At 30.8% G+C, this 27193-nt stretch overlaps 1 protein-coding gene across 2 annotated transcripts in view; it reads right to left on the bottom strand.

Moving 5' to 3' along the window:
- The window catches only part of LOC107450331 (alpha-2-macroglobulin), a 92508-nt gene that overhangs the window by 34703 nt on the left and 30612 nt on the right, over window positions 1-27193 (bottom strand). For both annotated transcript variants that reach the window (XM_087168350.1, XM_087168351.1), the window contains exons 16-24: window positions 26133-26282; window positions 25980-26055; window positions 21045-21136; window positions 16490-16673; window positions 13872-13941; window positions 9801-10029; window positions 7741-7980; window positions 4828-4879; window positions 1219-1311 (exon numbers count right to left, since the gene is read on the bottom strand). In XM_087168350.1, coding sequence (XP_087024476.1) covers window positions 1219-1311; window positions 4828-4879; window positions 7741-7980; window positions 9801-10029; window positions 13872-13941; window positions 16490-16673; window positions 21045-21136; window positions 25980-26055; window positions 26133-26282 — 1186 coding nt within the window. The remainder of the gene's footprint in view (window positions 1-1218; window positions 1312-4827; window positions 4880-7740; window positions 7981-9800; window positions 10030-13871; window positions 13942-16489; window positions 16674-21044; window positions 21137-25979; window positions 26056-26132; window positions 26283-27193) is intronic.

Below are 27193 nucleotides of genomic sequence, written 5' to 3'. Positions count from 1 at the left end.
GGCGTAAAAATGCGAAGTTAGCCCCCGAATTTAATTTTTAGGATTATATCCAAAATAAGGGTGGTCAAAAAAAATTAAAGCGTGGTCATTTGTGGTCAAAAAGTGGTCAAACGAATACAATATAAAAATTAGACTTTTATTTATTTTTTGAAAAAATGCGAAGTTAGCCCCCGAATTTAATTTTTAGGATTATGTCCAAAATAAGGGTGGTCAAAAAAAATTAAAGGGTAGTCATTTGTGGTCAAAAAGTGGTCAAACGAATACAATATAAAAATTTGATTTTTATTCATATGGCGTAAAAATGCGAAGTTAGCCCCCGAATTTAATTTTTAGGATTATATCTAAAATAAGGGTGGTCAAAAAAAATTAAAGGGTGGTCATTTGTGGTCAAAAAGTGGTCAAACGAATACAATATAAAAATTGGAATTTTATTTATTTTTCGAAAAAATGTGGAGTTAGCCCCCTAATTTAATTTTTAGGATTATGTCCAAAATAAGGGTGGTCAAAAAAAGTTAAAGGGTGGTCATTTGTGGTCAAAAAGTGGTCAAACGAATACAATATAAAAATTTGATTTTTATTCTTTTGGCGTGAAAATGCGAAGTTAGCCCCCGAATTTAATTTTCATGATTATGTCCAAAATAAGGGTGGTCGAAAAAATTTAAAAGGTGGTCATTTGTGGTCAAAAAATGGTCAAATGAATGCAGTTTGAATTTTTGATTTTCCTCATTTTCGGGGGCTATCTTCGCATAGCTCAAAATTATCTTCATCAAAGCCGATGCTTTACATCCGGCGTTCAGTGGCAGGGGGGGGGGATCATTAAATGAATTGTTATTTTCTTTTCAACTTACTATAAACGTTTTTTTTTCTTTTTAGTTTTTGGATTTGACATGTGTTTTTCATTTTAAACATTTTGAACCCTTATTTTACTTTACGATTACAGTGCTACCTATTAACCAAAGTGAAAAAAAATTGTCGGTCAAACAGTGTTATCTTTTTCTGTAGTATTGAAATCCGCAATAAAAAAGGGTTCTTATTTAATAAGCTGCCTCACCCCCAATGGGTAAGGTTGGAGTTCATTGTTTGGGATCATTTAACTCATCTTTTGAAAATATTTTACACGCATATTTTTATTGGATGCATATTTCTTGAGGTATTTGACCATTTTCATATTTTTCAGAGCCCTTTAAAATGAAATATGCAAAAAAATTTTGTGCTTACCATCAAAGTCTATGTATGCTCTTGCAGAATCGGGTATGAGGTCACTAGGTGTTTTAAGAATCACTGACGTCTTATAAACATTATTACTGCTATCTAAAGAATTCAAAACAAAATGCATATAAGAATTGTGCAATTGTGTGTGTATCGAGAAAATGAAATCGTAAGGGTAATGTTATCTGTTGCACGTAGAATAATTGGTATTTTTAGTTCATGGAGATATATTTTGCAATTTTTAAAAACAGTTTTGTATGATAACATGAAATCAGATGTAAGACCCTACTTTATATGTAATATCCGACTGACTACGTTAAGTGCCTTATATTTTTAACTGTTTAACAAAAACTATCCGAAATATAGTGTATATGTGTTTTTACTAAACTAGAATTCAAACATTGAATTGCTCAACATATAAAAATTGCTCAATAAAATGCATGGGGTAAATTAAATCATAAGGGTTAAATTTTCGGTTATATGTAGAATAATTTACATTTTTAGTTGATGGAAATACATTTTGCAAATTTTAAAAACATTTTTGTGTGATAACACGAAATCAGATGTAACACACGACTTAAAACTATGTTAAGTGCCCTATAGGTCTTACAGTAGCTTGTTTAAAAAAATATCAGAAATATAGCGTAATATTTATTTATTTTTTACAAGACTAAAATTTAATACCAGAATACACAGCTAAATTTAGTTCATCCTGCAGACTATGAACACTATTAGCTGTATAAATTTGCTTCAGTTTAGAACTTTCCTAATTGATCAAAATTTTTAATAATTTCTTTCCATATTAAAAAATTGTAAGGATTACAGACGCAAATTTGGCGTAAAATCTATAACATTTAGAAACTTAAAATTAGTTTTCAGAAACATGCTACAATTGAATAAAACATTAGCATTTAATAGTTAGTTTAAAAATTATTATCTGTTAAATTTATTGGAAAGAATACCATACGGCCGCTTGATAGGCCGTAAAAGTGCAACTGGAGAGAGGGCCATATATGTTTATGAAGTTAGCAAGCAGATTTTTTTCGAAATTACAATTTGTTAGAACATTATTATAATAAGTGCTTTTTTGAGAATTTCATATGATTTTTTCTTTACGGTACGTTTGCTGTCCAGCTCTAAATCTAGTGCAAAATGAATGTAGAAAAATGAGAAGAATTTTGATGGAATAAAAAAAAATACTAAAAATTTATTAGTTTGACAATAATTAAATGTTAAACTTATTGTAGTAAAAAAACTATGCTGGTTCATTTACTGTCTGCTAAAATGCAACTACTCAGTTGAAATTTAACGTGCTGATAGGACGATTTTGAATTATAAACTTTTTTATTTTTTAAATTTTCTTTTTTTGAAAGTCATTGCAATTTTTATGCATTTTTTTCTTTAAATAACAATTATTTATCCATTGTTGTAGAAACAATTTATCTCTTTCACGACTTTCATTTCATAAGCTAGAGCTTGACTGGATGCCAGAAGTAACATCAAATCGTTTCCTTTGATCTTCAATGATGAATGAGAAGCAACCATAGTGATTGGTGAGCGAAGCGAGGAGAGTGTGGAGTTTCCTAGTCCTTTATAAAATACCAAATATCTCTATATAACATAAAATCATAATGGTCTGACACCGTTTTCCATTGTTGTCGGCGCATTTTTATTTCCCGGAAAATCACGTGGTAGGATCCAATTTTCCCCCCATTCATTTCCATATTGTTTAGATTGTCATCAGCTTAAAATTAACAAAAGTCGTAAAGGTATTGTTTTCTTTCAAATATTTTAAAGGAAAACTGATTTAAAGTTATTTTTCAGTACTGCTATTATTAGCGAAAATTTTAAATTATGGTTGAGAACTCATCAAATTTGCTTGAGCAATATAATGTGTTTCATATGGCTTTATTAGGAGTTCAATCCAGAAAATTTGACAGCTCACTGCATCACAAAGGAGCAGAAAAATAACAAAGAAACAATTCAACAATTTATGTATGGTGGACAAAAAAGAACAATAAACATTTGAATCAATAAACATTTCAACAATATAAAATTTTAAAGATTAACATGAAAAAGGTAAAGTTAGTGACAATTCATGAGAGTTCTTGCGTCCCAATACAATTTAGTGACATTCCCACTTTTCTGGGAGTTCCTATCTAGTCCCTTGCACAATAAGAGGTGATCAAAGTTTAATACACCTGTGTCACAAATTGAGCATGCTTTGCTGGGAAGAATTTTTATGTTATATAAATGTTCTGATAAGCAATCGTGGCCAGTTTTAAGCCTAAAATGGGTTACTGCTTCCTTAACGGGGTTGGTAACAGAGAAATTTCCAATTGTCTTGAATATTTTCCCATATTTTGGGAAAATATTCAAGACAATTGGAAACTTCTCTGTACATAACATTTATATTCTTAATACAATATAATGTATTAAGAATATAAATGTTATTTAAGGAAATGATAATTAAAAAAAATCGCTTCTGTTCACCAAGAGATCTAAATGTTTATAATACTAATAGATAGTAATATTTGGACGTGGGAAGTAGAGGCGCAAGAGCGTAAGTAAACAGAATTCCTTTTAGTACATAGATGTTAAGTGAATATTTTTAACTTTAGAAAAACTGTTTTCTGTCAAGAAAAAACTATTATTGCGAATCAATCATTGGGGTTGGTGAGCGGTAGTGAACCGGGGGCTCTGCTCCCTAGTAAGATACATAAAAATTAAAAATAAATTGTACTTTTTTAGGTATAAAACATTAGAAAAAAATTTTTTTTGCATAAAATATTAGAAATAAACTCCATTGATGTATAAAAGTTAAAAATAAATTCTATCTTTTATATGCAATGAGTTGTAAATACCCGGATAAAGTTGTATTTCATTATTATATTTTAATATAAAAATTTATAATCTGATTTAGAACTTCAACGAAAAATTATGCAAAATTTGTAGATTTCAAGTCCATTAAAAGTGATTTTTTAAATCTGCATTCCTTATCATGTATTCAGGGAAATTTCTACAATTTTTGTTAAACCTTTCCTCAAAAATTTATGTTCAGGCTACTAAAGTGAACATAAAAAGAGTATTTATTTTCGAATACAAAAATACTAGTTGCATAAAAATTTCAGCAAACTTCTTTGTTTGATTAAGATCTGGGTAGTTTTGTTGACTAGCATCTTAATTGTAATCCATTTTCTACATTGAATGCAAATAAGACGGGGTGGTTCAGGGTATAGACAGCTCTCCTCCTAATTAGGTGAACTAGGTTCGAATCGCTGAGATGGCTGTTAAACACGAATTGAGCTCCCAGTTCGTACCGACCACAGTGATGGCGTAAGAGATTCTCAGGGGTTGATGGATCATTTCCAGATTCTCGGGTTAACCGTGGAAGGTCTTCGTGATTTCCTTCTTCACATAGTTCAAATATGTGTTAGTTTCATCAAAAAATTTCCACGAATGCAAATTTCTTCAAATACTTGATCCAGGAGTTCCATTGTCTTCCAGATTGGTTTCAAAATTACAAGGCTACATAGTTCAACGTCGGCAGTCGTAAGCCTAAATAGATCGACTGTTCCACGCCGGTTACAGAATTAAATAAATATATAAATTACATACCTGCAGGGCATATCAATGAATTAATGACTTTTTCCTCCGAGAATCCTTCGGCCTACAAAAGTGAAAAAAGATGACAAAAGCTTTATATTGCATTGAGCAGTTGAAATGAAGAATGTTTTAAGTCAAGATAAATAGATTATTAGATTGCAAAACTATCCAATAGGAAAGTTTTGCAATAAATTTTTTGAACTTAAAATTATTTTGCTCTCATTCTAATAAGTATTAAGAATGCGAGAATATCACAAAGTACAAAATATGAGATTTGTATTCAAACGCATTTTGTGGTTATGATTGACGAATTATTTCATAATATATCGATTTATGACACTTTTGGATGCAACTGCTAAAATAATGAAAATAGAAATTAATTCTTTATGAAATTCTGAAAAGTTAATTTTTCATGATTGCTCTAAATTCTAAAATGTTTCATGCTCCAATGTTTTAAGCAGGGAAACACTGAAGTATGAAAATTGGAGTAAAGGTAGAAGAGTTGGATCCAGCTATATAACAACAAATTCAATAATAAAATACTCGGAATAACTGAATAAAATTAGAAACTATGTCTGACACAGAAACAAACAGAAGAAGAGAAAGGAGGAAACAAGCAAATAAATAGTAAAATCACTATTTGTGTTAAACATATATTCATATAAAGATTAACTTTAGAAGGGTTCAGTAATACAGGGTGTACTAGAGTATATGTCCCCAGTTTTTGAATTGCTTTATGCTCACCAGTGCTTTTTTACATGAAAAATGTCTTAATTTCTCTTTAAAGTATAAACATGCTTGTAGTCTAAATTTGCACGGTCAGAATGGATGCCGTTCGAAAGCTCATTCAAAAATTTTATACCAAAAAACTAAGATCTTGTCACATTTTCAAAAAAGTAAGTAAGTTTGTAGTGAGCCATTTTTTGTACTCTGAAAGGAATTAGAAGCACTGGTGACTGTTCAGTTCATTATAGGGGTAGAGCAAAAAGAACGGTTAGGACAGCGAACGTCATCAAAACCGTTAGAGAACGAAATAGGCACTTTCCATGCCAATTTGTTATGGGTATTTAAAAAAAGGATGTGAATATCATCGTCAACGGCGAACAGAATACTCAAATGTTTACAGCTGGAACTATACAAAAAACAACGAATTCATTATCTCACAAAAGTGTGCTACAGTTAAAAGGAGCAAGATGATGCTACATTAACATGCGTGTTGTGACATTCTTTTTTTGGACAGGAAACTTTTTATCCAGCAAGATTTTTCTACTTAACAAGATTATTTTTTATGTAACAAGATATTCTATCCAAGAGGATTTTTTATCTAACAAGATGTTTCTATCTAACAAGATATTTTATCCAGCAAGGTTTTCTTTTAACCAGCAAGACTTTTTATCCCGCAAAATTTCTTATACAGCAGGAATTTTTATCCAAAAAGACTCTTTATCCCGCAAGATTTTTTATACAGCAGGAATTTTTATCCAGCAAGACTTTTTATTCAGCTAAATTTTTTATTCTGCACGACTTTTTATCCAGCAAGGTTTTCTTTAATCCAGCAAGACTTTTTATCCAACAAGATTTTTTATACAGCAAGAGTTTTTATCCAGAAAAACTTTTCATCCAGAAAGACTTTTTTTATCCAGCAAGATATTTTTTATACAGCACTACTGTTACAATCAGCAAAACGATAGCGTTTATGAATCAAGATTTGCCTATATTTCTAAAGAAAAATTGGCTGCAAAACAATATCAAACTGCATCGGAAACGATGGTGCATACAAAAAAAGGAAAAATTCCGGATGGTGCAAAAAAAAGGAAAACTTCCTCTCCTTTTATTGAACCAAGAGTTAAATTCAACGCTGAATACTAACAAGTTTTGAGAATGCATTTTACTGATTCATGTTTTGATTTAATCTAAGGGCAATCATATTGCTTTCAACAAGACTCTACGTTGCCCACAAACCAATAAAGATCCAGGCATGGTGCAGTAGCAACTCACCCGATTTCATTAACACGGAAGAGCAACCTGGCTCTTTGCTATTTTGTTGGGGTATATGCTCTCAAAGATTGAGTGTACGGAACGACTACCTATCGAAAAATTCTCTGAACATTTTTATACAGATTTGGAATCAAGTTACAGAAAAAGCGGTGCACGACAGCTATAATGAGTTCTTCAATCGTTTGCGTATAGTAAGTAATAAATGAAAATAGGGAAAGATTTGAACTTTCATGCAATAAATGAGTCAATTGTCGCAAAAAGATGTTCCTGTTTTCATTCCTTAGACTTTACTTCAGAGACACTTATTCTTATACACCCTGTAAATGGAAGATTCAGCAATGTCTCAGTTTTGTGTGCATAGTTTTCAAAATACAGATAAAATAAGGCACAGCTGAACTTCACTTGCAACGAGCCCTGATTTAACAATTTCGCTGGTACAATGTTAGGTTTAATAAATCGTAGATAGATTTTAATGAGCAAACCGTGGTTTTAGAGATCAATATTTTTATAATTCATAAAATTTCTACTTATTTCCAATTCTCTAGGTCTACCAATCCCTTTGAAAAATACGTTCAATATTCCAAAGACAACTGTAATTTAGTGACAATTCATAAAGCTAGCAAACACGAAAATTTTTCGAAAGCATGATGTATAAATGACAATGATTTTTTTGGTCCCGTGTATTATCCGATAAACAATAACGCATCAAAGAGACACTAGGACAGTTCTAAGCAAATTAAATGAACTTATTTTGTACAGCACATGTAATGTGCAGGTGTACTGAAAAGTATATAAAGTGAGTACTTTTTTCTCAATCAAGTGTTTTAAGAGCACACGGTTATAACATGCGCATATTGCGGTCGTTATAGGCAAGTTCGAATGCATTAATATATTCAAACTATAAAATTTCAGGCAGATGTACCATACCTCAATTTCAAGAGGTTTTCTAATAGCATCTCTGGCGTATGCTTTTGATACAGTTGAATTTCCACAAACAGAACTTTTGGAAGTAGTTTCTGCTCGCACAGTTATATTAACTTTTCCAACTTGAGTACCTTTTAATGTCAGATGAATGCTCGTTTTCCCTTTCGGCTGAATGCACATATTTTCGTTAATAGATCCATTAACAACTGTGAAACCTGTCGGATGATCGAGAGTTACAGTTACCTGCAATAAAATAAACAATTATTATTTAAAGTTTCAAAGTATGCTCGTATACGAGCGTAAAGAAGTTGATTCAAAACTACCTTTTAAACTTTGAAGAGCAATTTCACCTAATATAGAACTGCTATGCAATTGAAAAGTCAACGCAAGTGGCAAAAAAATCAAAATTGAGATTTTTTCTATATAATTGGTTGTTGTTGTTTGCCATTAAGGCTAAGGGTGCGATTGTTCTCGTTGTCCAGTGACGCTATCTAAGGCCAAGAATTCAACTTCTGTCACATCCATTTACAATGCGGACTCATTCATTCCTCCACAGATCGTAATTTTGGCCTGAACCCAATCTCCAATTTAGTACCCCCCAGAGGTATAATTTGTAGTGAGAACAAGAAAGACTTTGTGACGCGACAGATTTAGCGTGTACCAGTCACCATTTACTACGCGGAGAGTTTTCTGCTGGATGGATTTGAATACCCGTTCACACGAACGTTAGTCCGGCGCCCTGCAAACCATTTTATATAATTGGTGTTCTTATATCATAAACTATGTATTTAAAAACAAAAGTTTTATAAAACATCAATTTTGTTTTACGTGTTTTCTTAAGTTCTATTTTACCATTGATAGTATTAGCAAGGGGAATAAAATATTTGTAAAGTTTTTCGAAATCTGTGCTGAAACATTTTCAAATTGCATGGCAGAAATAATCAATTGGATGCAATAAATAATATATTGCTAAAAATTTTGATGACGATCAAACGCAATTTCAGACATTAACTTTGTAAATATATAGCAGCGCAGAGGACAAAAACAAACTCACGCCGACTTGCACTGGACTAACAATTTAAAGACGATATCCAAACTGCACTATCAGTGACGTTTCCGAACTTGAAATAAACTGAAATAAAGCTGTATGTTGTTCAGAATCATATTTGGAGAGATATTACAACACAGTTTTTAAAGAGTACTTTCAGTGTTTCGTATTTTTTTTATTTTTTTTTTTATTTTTTTATTATCGTGTCCACGGACTATTAAATGGCCTCGTGTACCTTCAAAACTGCATCCGCAAGCTCCAATACATCATTACTGTAGAGGATCTCACGAAATTCTGAAGTCAGTGGCACCATACCCAGTTGTAAAACATATGGGGTAAGGGCTGGGTACTCGAGAATGTGATCCGGGGAAAGTTGGATATATATGTGCAGTTCTTACAGGGAATATAAGTTCTTATTTTGTCGGGAAGAATTTTCATCCCTTTAAAGTGGTTTGTTCTTAGTCTTGTAATTGTTCATGTTAAGATTCTGGAACAATCAAAGTCAGTAATGAGGGGTTTCCTGAAGGAATGGGACAGAAATCTGTATCTTGCAACTGCATTTGCGTCTGCAAGCGTGATGGTGGTGCAAAGTTGGTCGGCACCTCTACCTTCCTTAGCCAAGGAGTCCGCACACTCGTTTCCCTCAATATTCACGTGCGCTGGTATCCATTGCAGCAAGCAGGATTTCCCATTGCCGAGCAAGCCATCAAGTAGGACATTTATAGCAGAGGTAGCGTTGATTTCACCATTGTTGATTGCCTCTAAGACCGCTTTTGAGTTAGAGAAGATTACCAATCCCTCAGTTGGGTTTGAAATCCCCTGATTGGTCATATAAAATGTGAGTGCCTCCTTAATCGTAAGAAGTTCACTGGTAAAGTTTGAAACAATTAAGCCTGTGTTGATTTTATGCATATATTTATCTCCAGTTTAGTGTTTCGTATTAAACTTCTATTTCTTCAAACAAAATTTTTATGGATGTAGAAAAATTAAATTAAAAAATGAACTTCATATTTACAGGTAATGCTCCATCAACGTAATTAGATAATGAAACAATAACATCAAATTCTTCTCCTCTTATAGCCGATAATGGTAGAGTATAATCAATAAAAAATGCTTGAAATGCTGTGATATTGGTATCATCGGAGATTCCTAAACCGTCTTCTGTGTTCAAACATACTGCTCGCCCAATCCACTGCGTTATGCTGTCAGGTAATTTCTCTTTTGCTTTAAATATACCATCAGAGCTATAAGTAAAGTTAAAAATTTCAAAATAATCACTTTTAAATTAGAAAATATTAAATGAATTATTATTAATTATATTAATTAGTGTAAAATATGTATTAATTAATATAATTAATTGGTGTTAATTACTATAAAATAACACCTTTACACTTAGTATTCAACACTTGATATTTGATTTTTGGTTTTAGAATAATCTTGCTACTTTATATAACAATAATATAATTAACATTTGTAATGATCTTAATACGCTACAATGCCTCGCCATTTTAGATTTTAAATTAAATTTTTGACATTCATTTTCCTGATTTTTTTTTGTTAATAAGCCTTTGATAGAGGGATATTACTTGGTGACCCTAGACCTTATAAAAAAAGGTTAGACCTCTTACAGATTCTATTTATCAGAAATGTAAAGCGGTTAGTGATTTTACGTAAGTAGTATAGTATACTGCACATTCGCCTGTTTTTAAATTTTTTGGCACACTCAGTCCCCATCAATACGGTCAGTTCCCATCAATATGGAGAAAATCATATGTAGTTGCCATTCCTAAATCAGGTAAGGACCCTATACATCCTACCAATTACCGACCAATCGCTCTTGCCAGTTGTCTTTGCAAACTTCCAGAGGGAATAATAAACGCAAGGCTAATATATTTATTGGAATCTCGATATATTTTATAGCGTATGATCGAACTTGGAGATACGGCACTTTAAGGGGACCTTTTAAATTATGACATTTATGGAAATATGTTTTATCTTATTAAAAACTTTTCAACAGACAGGACATTTCAAGTGAGAATGAATAACACTTTATCTGGGGCTTTTAACCAAAAGGAAGGTGTTCCTCAAGGTTGTGTCATTACTGTAACCCTATTTCTTATTAAAATAAACGATATTTTAACTACACTGGTGGACAAAATTAAGAGATGGAAAGCATTTTCGCACATTCATTCGCACATGCAAGATACCCACACACCGCTCCATGTGTTTGACAGTGGTTCCATGAATGCCCAGAGGTACAGGCAGGAGGTCTTAGAGTCCTATGTGCGTCTTTTCAGGGGCGCTGTTGGCCCTGAGTTCATTTCTATGGACGACAATACGTGACCACATAGGGCTCTCATGGTTGATGAGTATCTGGAAAGCGAGGATATTCAACGGATGGATTGACCAGCCAAATCCTCTGACCTGAATCCAATTGAACATGCTCGGGATGCTCTTGGGAGAGCTATTGCGATGCGCCAACCTCCCCCCAGAGCCACTCTGGAGTTAAAAATTGCTCTGGTGGAAGAATGGGAGGGTCTTCCACAAGTCCTCCTTAACTCCCTTATTAACAGCATGCATACTCGTTGTGCATGCTGTCTGTCTGTCAGGGGTGACCATACACCATACTAGAGGCAACACACACTGTACATGCCTCACTTTTATTGCCATCTTTTATCCTTAAGTTCTGACTACATTGGATTTATTGGCAATAGGTCTTGCCAGTGAATGGCACTTTCATTTTTGTTTTGCATACTGTATTATCATGGAATAAGCTATATCCATACCAAATTTCATTTATTTATATTCAGTATTTTTTGAGATATTTGGGAAAATGTCTTCCATCTCTTAATTTTGTCCGCCAGTGTACATTACCATCTACAGTGGACGGTAGATTATTCGTTGATGATCTGCGGATCTCCTGCAAAGAGTCTCATATGCACACTTTCGAAAGACAATTGCAGCTCACTATTAATAAATTATCCCTATGGGATGAGTTAAATGGTTTTAATTTTTCAACAAATAAGACAACGAGTATACACTTCTGTCGACGACGAGAGCTCCATCTCGATCCTGAGCTATATATCATAAACTTCCATATTCCCGTTTTAAGCGAGACAAAATTTCTTGGTCTGATCTTAGATCTAAACTCACTGTGGCATCTCATATTAAGCACTTAAGAAAAATCTGTGGACTAAAATTAAATTTACTTAAAGTTTTGACAAACTCTTCTTGGGGGGCAGATACAGATGCTATGCTCGAAATTTATAGGTGTATCATTCGATCTAAACTCGACTATGGTTGCGTTGTCTACGGATCAGCTAGAAAAAAATCTGTTCTTAAATATCTTGACACTGTCCATAACTCCGGCATACGTATAGCAACAGGATCATTTCGCAAATCACCCATAAAAAGTTTAAACGCTTTATATCATGGACCAACTCTTGCCGAGCGACGCAATAAGTTAACATTGAGATACTATCTTCATGTCAAAAGCCATCATATACACCCCATGTTTTCAAATGTCATAATTCCATTTTATGAAAGATTATTTAGTAACAGACCCTCTACAATACCGACTTTTGGTTTGAGAGTAAGAAAGCTTTTTTGTGACTTAAACCTAGAAGATTTTAATATTTTACCTGCATGTGAATTAAGAACTCCATGGGTCGTCATTTCTCTCCGAAACTATTGATATTTTTAACAATTTGACAAAAGCACAAACTGCTGCTAGCATTTACTTACAGATTTTTAATTCACACAAAAAATAATATAGTGATATTAATTCCATTTATATAGATGGCTCTAAAGGTCTTGACCATGCTGCAAGAGCTGCTGTTACCCCTATCTATGCAATATCTAAAAAATTACATTCGAAATGCTCCGTATTTACATCTGAATGCCATGTAGTTTATCTGGCTCTCCAATATATTTCCTCTCGAAGTTTAAAAAAATGGATAATATATTCAGATTCAAAAAGTTGCGTCGTTGCCTTACGAAATAAAACACTGAATACACATTCTAATATAAATAATATTTTAAGCCTATACAGCAATTTACTCCTAAAAGAATATGAAATAATTTTCTATTGCGTACCAGGCTATGCTGGCATTTCGGGTAATGAAACAGCAGATAAGGTGGTCTATAAACAACCCTCTAACCGACACAGATATCAAAAATGCGATTGACAATAAACAGTACTTACCCTGGCGAAATGAAATAAATAATAAATTGCATGACATTAAACCTTCCATAGAATCTTATAAAAATCTAAATATTAGTCGAGAGCAAGATGTAATATTAAATCGCTTGAGCATTGGTCACACTCGAATAACCCATGAACATCTTTTATTAAACGAACCTGCACCCGAATGTTCTCATTGTAGAGAACCGCTCACTATTAAGCATATTTTAACCGAGTGTAACAAATTTAAGACATAGAGACAACGCCATTTTGGTAGCTTTAATCCAATATTGACTTCATTATTCATAGATAAACAACACAATAACATTTTTAATTATCTAAGAGACATTGGTTTTCACAAAACAATTTAACTTATTAACTAACACTTTAACTTATAGCAGAATGTTTCTTATAGAACAAGTTGTAAGTGTGGTGTGGCCAAAAATGGCTTTTGCGCCAATAATTCTTAACAAACTGAACCAAACTAAATGTTTTGAAATTTGATTTTGTAATTGTTTAAATTGATGAAAACCGATTATGCTGATACTGGAAAATTTATTCAAAGGAAAATAAATAACTGTATGATACTTTACAACCTTTCAGAAAACGCCAATGACAGAATTGGAAATCAATTTAAATTCTTACATAATTGTAGCATTATTTTCCTTCTTTAATCGGGTATTGTTGCCTGTTTAATTATATACTACTAATTAAAGTAAATATCCAGCAACAACTTATTTATATAAATTAAATGAAGATTATAATCATATTTAAGACTTTTTCACTCCATTTACTTCCTTATGATGGTAGAAACCGTTTTAGAGGAAAGTGGTTTACTTTTCTTTGAATCTGTAAGAAATTCGGCGATTTTGGTATAAGTGCTCTATGTTAAACGGTACTTACCCTGTCATTTCCAATTCAAACAACCAAGTTTCTGGAAAGTCTGTTCTGACATCTGACACTGATTGGGTCGCTGAAAATATACAAAATTATTATTATGTTAAAAATATTTTTCGTAACCTGCATTTGTTAGATCTGAAGCTGAAATGACCGATAGGGCATTGGGGGAACGGAGGAAAGAGAAAGCAAGAAATTTGTGAAAGCTTATTATTTAAAATGGTAATGAAACATGCTTCATGATTGTCTAAATGGTTATAGATTTTTAAGGGTTTAATGCTTATTGTTTCAAAACTTTTTATACACTCTATAGCAAAAAAATCGACGCACCAAGAAGGAGTTGTCCGATTAAAACGAAAATTGGTGGATAGGAAGACAATGTACAGAATAGTAAATGATTAAAATTTCAGAACAATTCAATAATTTATTACAGAGTTACAGTAACAAGTTCAATAAGGTGTTGACCTGCCTCTAGCCTGGATACAAGCTGCCACACGGCGTGGTATAGACCGATAAATCTCCCGGATGGTCTCTTGCGGTATTTCCTGCCAAATTCGATCCAATTGTCGAACGAGGTCATCAACATTCCGTGCCAGATTCAATCGCCTTCCCATCATATCCCAGACAGGATCGATGGGAGAGAGATCTGGTAATCTGGCAGGCCAAGGAAGAGTTTGACAAGCTTGCAGATAGTTTATAGCAACACGTGCCGTATGTGGTCTGGCATTGTCCTGCTGAAAAACCAGCCCAGGGTGCTGCAGAAGGAACGGTAGCAAAACAGGTCTTAGGATGTCGTCGACGTACCGCTGTGCAGTAAATGTACCTCTAATGACGACCAAAGGGGTCCGGCTGTCAAAGGAAATGGTTTTTTTGGTAAATTTTTTTGTTATAGAGTGTAGAATTGAAAAATAGAAAGTAATAGTAATAAGAATATAGTGAAAACTTCTGGAAAGTCCACTTCTATTTAACGACTTTTCTATTTGCGACCACTTTTGGGAGGCATGAAATATTTTTTATATACTTTGTCTCGAAAAAACACTTTTAGGAGAGACCATCAAAAACTCTCCCAGTGAACAGGCAAATCTCTGCGCAGAATGAGGAAAAGGTCAAGTAAGGAAACGCGAAAAAATATCAAAACAAAAAATATTAACGAAGCAAATAAGTAGATCAAGAGGCATTCAAAATATTTGCTCGAAGCTCTTATTTAGAGAGATCTCTGAAAGAGATCTACAACTTCATGTTGCAGTCAGATTGCACTAAAGACTATGCTGTCTATGATTTACTTTAAAAGTTGAAAGTTAAATTAGAAAATAAAGTGTTATTTTAGAAAAAAAACTGAGCATTTCAAGCAAACAAACCTCTTCGCATTTTAACTATTCGCATATTAACTTCGCATATAAACAAAAAGCGTAATTCCTTATTTGTTAATATAATAGTTCTGTCATTCATAATTAGTAAATTTTTTTTACAAGTAATCATATCTGCTGTTGGGATCATTTTTATTTAAGTTAAGTTTTATTCATCAATCCGGTTTTCATGATGCCAACATAAGTGACACTTCTCCACTAAGAAAATGACACAGACTAAAATTAAAATCGTTTGCAAAAAATCATGTCCAGTGCGCAAAAAAAAAAAAAAAAAAAAAAAAAAAAAAAAAAACAAGAACGGATTACTTTGAATAATTTTTTATATAATGATCGGATTTAGGACTTAATCTTAATGCCTGGGATGAGCTCGAATATGCTTATTAATAAGAGCAGACGATATTTCAAGTTACGAAATCAGACATAAAAATCAGGTACAAGCACACGAATTCGGATTTTTGAAGCCTTAAACACATCAATCTGGGAACTATTGTCCCAATTGTTCGGTCAGGAGCGTGCTCAAAAGTTTGAAAAGTTTGAAAGTTGTTAATTTTACTGTTTTCGTGTTTCGCTATATCTCGAGAACTTTTAAAACGAATTGGAAAGTTTTTTGTACACAATTATAAAATGTGTTTATCCAAAGTAAAAAAACGCAAAGCTGCAATGCATGCAAAAAGTAAGTTTTAGTGAATATATATCATTTTTTATTATTTTATTGAAAAATTGTTAAAATATTTCGAATTGCATGGTATACATTTTTGTGCATCATTTTACAGTGTGTAATTTTGTATTTCTAAATACACAAATACGACCCATACCATGATGAATTAGTACGAGACGATCCGGTCATTAGATTAAAAGTTTTTCAGGGTGCTCAGTTTTTTTTTCCGGTAGCCCTTAAAAACCACCAATCATCATTAACGACCATTCGCTCTCGTGAGTTTAACTATAATAATAATTATAATTAATAGTAATAAGCATGATATTTTAAATTTAAGTTGTAAATCAACTAATTTTAATCGCACAATATAATTTGAGTCATTACTTTTTATAAGTAGCTAAGCACCATGCAGGGATAAAATAATTTTATAATTTTTAATATTTTTTCTATTTTAATAATTTAATATTTTTTTCTCTCAAATTAGGATAATAACTTTAAGTTGTCTAAATTTGTTATCAACATGGGATATGGATTAGAAGAGTGAGTGCTCAGAATATCGTAGATTTACGTGACACGAAGATTGAGTAAATTTCAATTACCTGCTTCACCTGAATCGTATTCATAACTAGCGAATTCGCCTGTTAAATATTCTCCGGTAGCGTATTCCGCAGTTATATATTCAGCATCATCAAATTCATCAAAGACAGAAAAATCATATCCATTATTTTTCTTGCATGGCCTCGTAGCTATAAACAAGTCGCTTATGACGAGAAGTTTTGGATTCTGGTTGAAAAGAAGATTTATTTAAGAATACATATTGATAATTTTCTTTTACGTTTCAGAGTTTAAAATGAATACATGAAATTAGCAATAACACTTTAAATTTTATGAAACTAATTTTTTATTCCTTTTCCATTATTTTGTAATAATTTAAGACAAAGTAATGAAAAATATTATATTTACCATTTTAATAATGATAATAATAATAATAATATATATATATATATATATATATATATATATATATATTATATATATATATATATATATATATATTTATATATATATATATATATATATATATATATTTATATATATATATATATATATATATATATATATTTATATATATATATATATATATATATATATATATATATATATTTATATATATATATATACACCGAAAAAATATTACATTATTACCACCCTCCATCTTTAACAATGGGATCGCCCAGGTTTTCATGGTTTCTCGGCCAGGAGCAATATTTTCATGAGGCACATTAGGACCCATAATCCTCATAGAACAATCCCTGACGTCTGTACGCTACTTGAACATAGTGGCAGACCAGATTCACCCATTCATGGCAACAGTTTTTCCTGCTGGGGATGGGGTTTACCAACAGGATAATGCACCATGTCATAAGGGTCGAATCGTCATGGATTGGTTCGAGGAACATTCCAGTGACTTTTAAGTCATGTCTTGGCCCCCAAATTTACCTGACCTTAATCCAATAGAGCATTTGTGATCCTACTTGGAAAACCAAATTGGTGCTGCGACGCTACCCCCTCGCATTGTGAGGGAATTGCAGGACCAGTCGGAGAACGCTTGGTACCAGATACTTCTGACTACCTATCAGCACCTTGTGGAATCAATGCCACGGCGAGTGCTAACAGTTTTAAGGGCTAAATGTGGTCCTACATGTTATTAGAAGGGTGGCCATAATGTAATGTCTCTTCAGTTTGTATATATATATATATATATATAGTACTCTTTTTATTTGTTTTTATGCTTCTTTCTCTTAAATACAAATTTTCCGCTATTGCTCATGCACGTGGTTATTTGTTCAAGAGATATTTTTCTTCCGAATTTTGTATTTATTTAACATAATTTTTGGTCCCCTGCTGATTCAGGTTAGAACCCTGCTTCAGTTTAATCAATTGCTAATAATTCCAATTATAAATTTAATGTACCTAAGGATAATCGATGATTAACCTGCAAATCACTCGTCAGTGCTAATTCTTTTTTAAATTTCCCTCTTTGAAAGGCTACTAGCTGTATCTATAAGATTAAATGTTTAATTGGTGATGTAATATATATTGGCCAAACCTCCCAACCTCTTCACAAAAGAATTAATTTACATAGGTCTTTAACAAGCAAATATAACTCTAATAATAAGAACATTACCCTTGAAATGAAACATTTCTCTAAACACGGGTTTAAAAATATTTTAATAGAGGTTTTGGATTACATTAATTACATTAAAAATCTAAAAAAACGTCTTGGAGCAGAAAATAAATATAGGAACATTAATGATTCTATTTATCTTTACGGTCTAAATACTAACTTCAATTTTAAATCTTTTAATAATAATGAGTGTATTTGTAATCTTTTTAAACTTTTTAAAAATTACAATAATAACAGAGGGAAAAGAGGTAACCACAAAAATAAAATTAATTCTGGCTTTAAAGATTTTGTTAATGATTGCATTAATTGCTATGATCAACCTATTGTTATTAAAACTAGTGAAACTAAGATTTTAGGGATTAAGCTTAGTTTTCATAACAAACTTTCAAATTTTTTAAAGTTAGATCAAATAAAAATGGATTCAAAACAAGAGATTTCAACTTTTTTAAACTTAGTTGAAGATTTAGCTAGTTATAGGTTTAAAAATAATTATAAGCACAAGAATATACCCAAACCAGATAATTTAATTATAGATTTTACTTATAAAATTTTTAATAATCTTAACTTAAACGCAATTCTTGGTAAAAATAAAAACCTTCTTTCTATTAAACTAAATTGCAAACCAACTTTTAGATATGCGAAAAGTTTAAAAAATGTAATTTGCAATTGTAGGGATTTAGCTACAGATAATTTGAACTATGAGTGTAATTGTGATGAGTATAAAAATACTCCTTTTTTTGATACCTTTCACAAACATGTTGTTACCGGGGATTTAGATATTATTGATAATGATGAAATTTAAAAATTTATGTCTTTAGGTTCAAAATTTAGACCATCTTTTCCAACTTCTAAAAATAAAGTAATTTCTATTTTTTTATTAAAAATCTCGATGATTTTATTTCAAAATTATTTTACAAGCATAATTTCCTAATTGAAGGTTTTTTTTGAATGGAGAGAGAATATCATTAAAGGTTTTAAAATCAATATAAAAAGGAACAAATTTGTTTTTCATAAGGATTTAATTTTTAACTACAATTTACTATTATTATTCTATTTTTTTTGTAAGAATGGAATGGTCTCTGGTTTATAAACAACCACCACTGATGAATGCAGGTGATGCGTGTAGATTTTAAAATTATGTAAGGATGTATGAATGAAGGATAAAGTCTATAAACGGCTTTTTATCCATATGCGCAGACCCTGACTTTTAAATAAGTTACCCTATGAATGATGGGATGGAAATGAATGATTTATTCCTTTTTTTAGTCTGTTAATTAAGTTACAACGTTTATCAATTTTTATTATTCATTTATCTATTTATTTATTTTGTAATAAAATTAATAACATTTTCTTCTTATGGCTTTTATTAAATTATTTTTCCGAATAAAATATTTTTACTAGTTTATTTTACATACATACATATATATATATATATATATATATATATATATATATATATATATATATATATATATATATATATATATATATATATATATATATATATATATATATATATATATATTTATATATAATGTTCTATTTTTCTCTTAATATTTAGCGTAGTACATGAATAGTATGTAGGAACAATAGCACGTCTGGTAAAAGTTGCGGCAATTTTCCGCTTAAACCTTTATTAAAGTTGATTTTGTTTCTTACAAGACTCTTGTAAATTAAAGTCCCGAGGGTTTAAGTATAAATCACAAACAACTATGAAAGTATATACTGTAAAAAAATGTTGATGAATAGTCCATCATTTACGGTGTTAGGGTAAACTAGAATTTTTTACAGTGCATTTAGTCACATTTTTATATACTTTTTCACTGCTATAATTTTATTTAATTATTTATTCATTTTGTGACAACATTCGAATAAATTTAATGGCTTTTGGGTAAAAATATTTCATTTAAGAACAAGCACATTTTTGTAATAAAATCGCGCGAATTGTTTCAAACAATTGTTATTTTCCCAATTTTATATAATTATTTACTCGAGTTCTCTACTTAAAAATGTATTTAGTTGACTTCATCATGAAAAATGGGGGCAACAGTACACAAAAATATTTTGTAGTTAAAACAGCAATTTTGAACATTTTGTATTTGTTTAACATTAGGATAGAATACAAATGGAGTAAAAAATGTTAACATTTCGGACACTAGTTTAAAAAATTACAATAGTGGCAATGCAAATAAATATCACTATTGAAGCAATACGTGCGAAAAGGTAACTAATACATACAAATTAAAATTAATAAAAACACTTTTTAGTAACATTCTTATTCAAAAGTGTAAGACAATTTAATAATTAAATATTGGAAAAGTAAAAATTTAAACTGTAACAGATTAAACAATTTTCTTTCCTTTTGCAAAATATATTTACGTAGATGACTTAAAGGTGAAAGTTTACAAGAAGGTGTTCCCTTATTTCACCTATTTCCTTATGTTATTGCGAAAATAGAGAAATTGACTTAAAAGTAAGGTTTTATAATAATAAGAAATCACGAAAAAATAACAAGAAAAAATTAAATTTCATATACACTGTGGTCGAAGCATTCTATTAAAATTTATATAAGTGGAAGAGTTATGAAATTTTTCGTTTATTTTTAGATAAAACGAGGTATTTTTTACTACCACGCCATGGTAACTTTATAAGTAATAATATTTAGTTCTAAAACTCATTATGGTTTTATTTCCTAACTAAAGTGAAAACTAAAAGTAAATTATCTTGTTAGCATTAAACTAAATTAAAATTTCTGTTTGATAGTTTGAAATAAATTGGCTATTATTTTTTAATTTTTTATAGGACACTCTGATCCTCCTGTATACAATAAATCCTGATACAGTACCCAATCCAAGCAGACCTTTATTCATACACTCTAACTGACTGATCGACATTTACTCATTGAATTTCTTTTTAACTTGCGACACTTTATTCGAAAACATTCTTAATGTAGAGGGATTGCTTACTTGAAAAGCGGCTATAGAGTCTACGTAGTTGGAAGACCCATAGACTCCAGCTGGTGGGCGAGTTATGTTTGTAAAAGCGTCATTTGACAAGCCTAATTGAATGGAAATAAAATTAATGACAAATTTTTGCATCTGTTTGGAAATTTAATAGCACAATACAATTTAATCTGTTGTGTATATATATATATTTTGTATTTATAAAAGCATTAAAACTCTTTTCATAAAATGTCTTTGGTAAAGAATAGGTGTAGTGATATTCCATTTTGGGACTTCAAGGCTGAAAACATACCAATGAATTATAATTAGATTTCTGTTTCAAAGGAGGAGTTATTTTAAAATCTTTCACTTCCATATTAGGAAGCATTAAATGATTATCGATGATGGGTGGAGTTACAAGGTATGCAACGACTGAGTCTTTTTACCTCATCTTCTGTTAGTATTTAATGCAAGAACAATAGTTTTTGCGTCACTCTAGAAGTATGCTGTAGACCTGATAAGCTGAGACAGAATCGTCTGAGAGTGTTGTCCATCCCCCTCCAGTGAGGAGAATGGGTGCGTACTGTTATAGCCACCAGCCTACCCTTAAATAAAACTTGCAAAAATGAAACTTGTAAATAATTATTTGGTTCACGACTGAATTGTTTGCGCTAAATACAACTCAAGATATATATATATATATATATATATATATATATATATATATATATATATATATATATATATATATATATATATATATATATATATATATATATATATATATAAATATATATATAAATATATATATATATATATAAATATATAAATATATATATAAATATATATATATATATATAAATATATATATATATATATATATATATATATATATATATATATATATATTTATATATATATATATATATATATATATATATATATATATATATATATATATATAATAAATAAATAAATACAAGAAAACACTAAGAAAGTTAAGAAAAACAATAAGTAACATTTATTGCGCTTAAGCTGCAAGTAAACAGCACTCATTAGATAAGTTCAAAATGAAGAATAAAGCAAAGAAAAATTATAGACATATGAAAAAAAGGGGGTGGGAAATAATAAGTAAAAAAAAACAAAACAACAAACAATATTTTATTTAAAAAAAAAAAAAAAAAAGTGAAATGTTAATACAATATTTCATTCAGATTATGCAATATTTCATGCAAATCCATTTCAGGCCAAAATTCATTGCCAAAATTATTTACTAAATAATTTCTTTGTTAATTTTTGTAAATTTTCCATGTGCAAATCCATTTCGGGCAAATCCGTGGATAAATTGTTTGCTAAAAATTTCTTTATTAATTTATACAATTCCATGTGCAAATCCATTTCGGGCAAATCCGTGGTTAAAATTATCTGCTAAAATTTTTTCTTTGTTAATTTTTCCATGTGCAAATCCATTTCGGGCAAATCCGTGTTAAAAATTATCTATTAAAATTTTTTCTTTGATAATTTAAATAATTTTTCCATGTACTAATCCATATCGTGCAAATCCGCGGCTAAAATTATTTACAAAGCAGGCAATTTATGTTTCTCTTTTCTATTTTATATTTTTTCTTAAATAAACATGTATCTTCTAAAACTATTTATGATCAATTTTTAAAATTATCCAGTATAATATTACCTTGTGCACATCCATTTCGGGCCCATCCTTGGTAACTAACAAATCAAAACTCAGAATAACAAATCACTTCAGCAGTGCAGTAAGAACGACACTTTAGAACCCTTTTGTTACACTCAATTTGCGCTTTTGTTTTCATCTTTTGTTTTCATATTTTGTAATCTGGCAATCTTTCTGCGAAAACATTTTTAAATCATTCTTGAAAAATAACTGTCCATGTAAGTTGTTATGATTTTGCTACTCGCTTTATAGTCCCCCCTTTTTAATGTTTTTTATTTTTTCTTTTTATTTTATTTTATTATCTGTTTTTACATATTATATTTACTTTTTATGATCTTTTTTTACGTAGTTATTTTATAAAAAAAATTTTTTTGAGTGCTCCTCACACTATTGTATTAATATATTTTGCTTTGGCTTTATTGTTACAATATCAGAAAGCACTCTGTTTTGCGGATATAATCGTGTGGGCTGAAGAAAAGATTATATCTTTTTTTTCCGGCTTTTTTTCCGGTTTTTTATTAACATTTCACTTTTATTAACATTTTTTTTTTTTTTTTTAAATAAAATATTGTTTTTTTTTTTTTTTTTTTTTTTTTTTTTTTTTTTTTTTACTTATTATTTCCCACCCCCTTTTTTTCATATGTCTATAATTTTTCTTTGTTTTATTCTTCATTTTGAACTTATATATATATATATATATATATATATATATATATATATATATATATATATATATATATATATATATATATATATATATATATATATATATATGTATGTAGATATATGTATATATATATGTATGTATATATATGTATATATATGTATGTAGATATATGTATATATATATGTATGTAGATATATGTATATATATATGTATGTATATATATGTATATATATATGTATATATATATGTATATATATATGTATATATATATGTATATATATATATGTATATATATATATGTATATATATATATATATATATATATATATATATATATATATATATATATATATATATATATATATATATATATATATATATATATATATATATATAGATATGTATATATATATATATATATATATATATATATATATATATATATATATATATATATATATATATATATATATATATAGGGGAGGAGGGGCGTAGTGTGACCAATGTCGCCGAAGAGTTCGGGATCAACTAAAGTGTTGTTTCTCGTGCTTGGAATGCTTTTAAAACTACTGGTACAGCTGTTCGGAAGGCTGGTGTTTGCCGTCCAAGGAAAACAACACCAAGAGATGACCGTTACATTGTTCTCCAGGCGAAAAGAAACCGTTTTCAGTCAGCGAGCGCCATATCTTAGCAGCTGTGCACAGCCACAGGACGACAAGTATCAAGATTTACAGCGCCTCCACAAAGGTAGCTTTTTTGCTAGACGTCCTGAACACTGCATACCTTTAAAAGTTAGTCATCGGCGGCACCGTTTAGAGTGGTGTAGAGAACTCGAAACCAGGACACCTCATCAATGGAGTTGCGTCCACTTCACAGATGAGAGTCGTTTTAGTGCTACAAGTGATTCTCAACGTCAGTTGATCTAGAGAGAGGTTAGAGCTCGATTTCATCCCAATAACATTGCGGAAAGAGATCGTTACGGTGGTCCTGGAGTTATCATCTGGGGTGGCATTATGTTGAACGGGTGGACTGAGCTTCAGATTTTCGACCGAGGCTCTGTAACTGGAGACCGCTACTGCAATGAGGTAATCCTACCCCATGTGCGTCTGTTCCGAGGGGCCATTGGACCAGACTTCATTTTTATGGATGACAATGCCCGGCCACACTGTACTGCTAATGTTCAAGAGGTACTGGAAAGTTAAGATATCACACGAATGAATTGGCCAGCTTACTCTCCACATCTAAATCCCATAGAGCATGTGTGGGATGCATTAGGGAGACGTCTTGCGACACGACAGTATCCTCCTGGTAACACCCATCAGTTAAAAGATGCGTTAAAGGAGGAATGGAGACGTTTACCCCAAGAACTCCTGGATAATCTGGTGCTTAGCATAGAGAGAGGATGCCAAACAACAATTATAGTAAGAGGAGGGCATATCCCATACTAGGGAACATCTGCCAGTTGTACTTACGCTTCTTCAGGCAATCATGTGTAACGCCACTATAAGTCAAATAAAGCCTTTTTTTGTTCTATACCCTACTTTAAGCTTTATATTCATTTCAGCGCCATTATTCTTTTACCATTGTTTAAGTATAAAATAATGTACATCCTACTCAAATTTCATGTCAATCGGATGATTTCTTGCAGAGTTATGACAAAAAACGCACGTGTTGCTTAAGGTTTGCACACCAGTGTATGATTAGAATAATTGTGACAATATCTTACTGACAACTATATCAAATTGAAATTAAACAATCGTTATAATTGAAATTTTTTAGTCGGAGCGAATTTGTACAATATCATTGTTAATTGTAAACCTGCTACTGCTTCAGCAGATTTAAGCAATACCAATTGAAAATTATGATTAAACAATGCTTTTATAATTTTCAACTTATTAAGGTTACTGTTAGTTTAAACGATACGCTGATTAAAATGGAAATATTACAAAAACTTGGTTTATATCAGGATTCTAATCGACTCATAATTAAAAATACAACGAATTTAAACGATATCATGTTTCGAATTTGTCCGTCTTTTTAAAGGTTTATATTCCTTTCTTATATTGCTAAATTTAAACGTTATATCTAACGGTACAAAATAAATCAGTGAATCAGTATTTTAATGAATTAGTTATTAAATCAGTATTTTGTAAGTACCATTCCATTAATCCCTCGTAATGATATTGTATGAGCCGGAATGGTCTTTAAGGCACTGAACTGTCAGAGTAAAGAACTGGGGTTCGATCCCAGTAGCGACTTGAAGCTCACCCAGCTTCAGGTCGATAGCATATATAGGAAATAAAGGCCACCAGTGCTCAATTCTTACCATAATACCAATATTATTGATTACGAAGTTGTACTTAATCTCCTCGACGAACCAAGTGGCCTACAATGGGCTGCTACAAGAAAACTTAATATTTTACTTCTTTTTTTCATGATATTGTGTAGACGTTATTTTGGTGAAAAATAAATAATTTAAAAATCGTCTTTTTTCAATCTTTGCTTATGTGGCTTAGCAAAAGATATTATCAAAATAATTCAGATCTGCTTATGATTACCTTCATAACATCGCAAAATGCGTATAGAAATGAAAAAGAACTACCTGGTTGCCTTTTGTCACTACATGGGCTACTTGCAAAGTAATAGGTATTAAAAAGATCGTTTCTAAGGTCGAAAACCTGGAAAATAGGATGTTAAAGGTTAACAACTTAACATTTTTATAATATATTTTAGACTCTTCTGAATAAAAACTCACTTTGTCTTTTGTAAGCTGATCATTTGAATCTAGTAAAAGAAGGCTTTTATCCACAGCTCTTATACCACAAAGAGAATTGGGAGAAGCTGAAATCTTGATTTCAGTGCTTAATCCAGGTTGTTTTTGTTTGTCAGCAAAAGAAAAGTTTACCTGTCATGTAAAAGTATTATTATTGTATAACTAAAACAATCTAAATTAAACACTGAAATAAGGATTTCAGTGTTTGTGAAAGTAATATTATTGTATAACTAAAACAATCTAAGCTAAACACTGAAATAAGGATTTTAGTGTTTAACCCAGATTGTTCGTATTTTTTTTGTCAGTAAAAGAAAAGTTTGCCTGTTATGCAAAAGTAATATTCAAGTACATTATTACGTACTCATTAGAATGAAACGATGGAAGAAATAAATAAATAAAAATTGCAGGATGCGTTGTGGGGGGTTTGTATAAATTGCCACTGAAAATTTGCCGCCGACATTTTTGCCCCTCCCCCAATCTTTTTAATATGAGTAAATTCTGGATAATGGTTCAAAGAATGGCTCGAAGGTTCCCCCTTGTCGTCAGGCTAACTGTGGAAAAATTTTAAGGTTTTTCTCTCCATGTAACGCAATTGTGGGTTATTTCTTTAAAAAAAAAATCTTCCACGAAGGCTAGTTTGCCCCTGCTTGATCCAGGAGTTTCCTTGTCTTCTGTCTAAGTGCAAAATTACAAGGATACGGATTTGAACATTGGTAGTTGTAAACTCAGAATTGGTTCGGCTATTCAACACCGGTTGAAAAATAAAGTAAAATTGTCATGACAAAATGATATTAAGCATATTTCAAACTCTCAAAAAAGAAAAAATATTCAAAGAATTTTTACATTGATATTTCAATTAGTTTACCCCAATGCTTAATCCAGGAGTTCCCTTGTCTTTTGAGTTGAATTTAAAATGATAGGGATACTGAGTTGAACTTTGATAGTCGTAAACTTGTAATTGGTTCGGCTATTCAACGCCCGGTTCGCGAAGATAAAATAAAATAAAATGTGAAATAAAATAAAGCATAAAATAAAACAAAATA

This window comes from Parasteatoda tepidariorum, chromosome 7 (assembly GCF_982258835.1).
Source record: "Parasteatoda tepidariorum strain Cologne lab strain chromosome 7, Ptep-v5.0, whole genome shotgun sequence".
Taxonomy (NCBI): Eukaryota; Metazoa; Arthropoda; class Arachnida; order Araneae; family Theridiidae; genus Parasteatoda; species Parasteatoda tepidariorum.
This window is presented reverse-complemented; position numbering and strand designations above follow the sequence as displayed.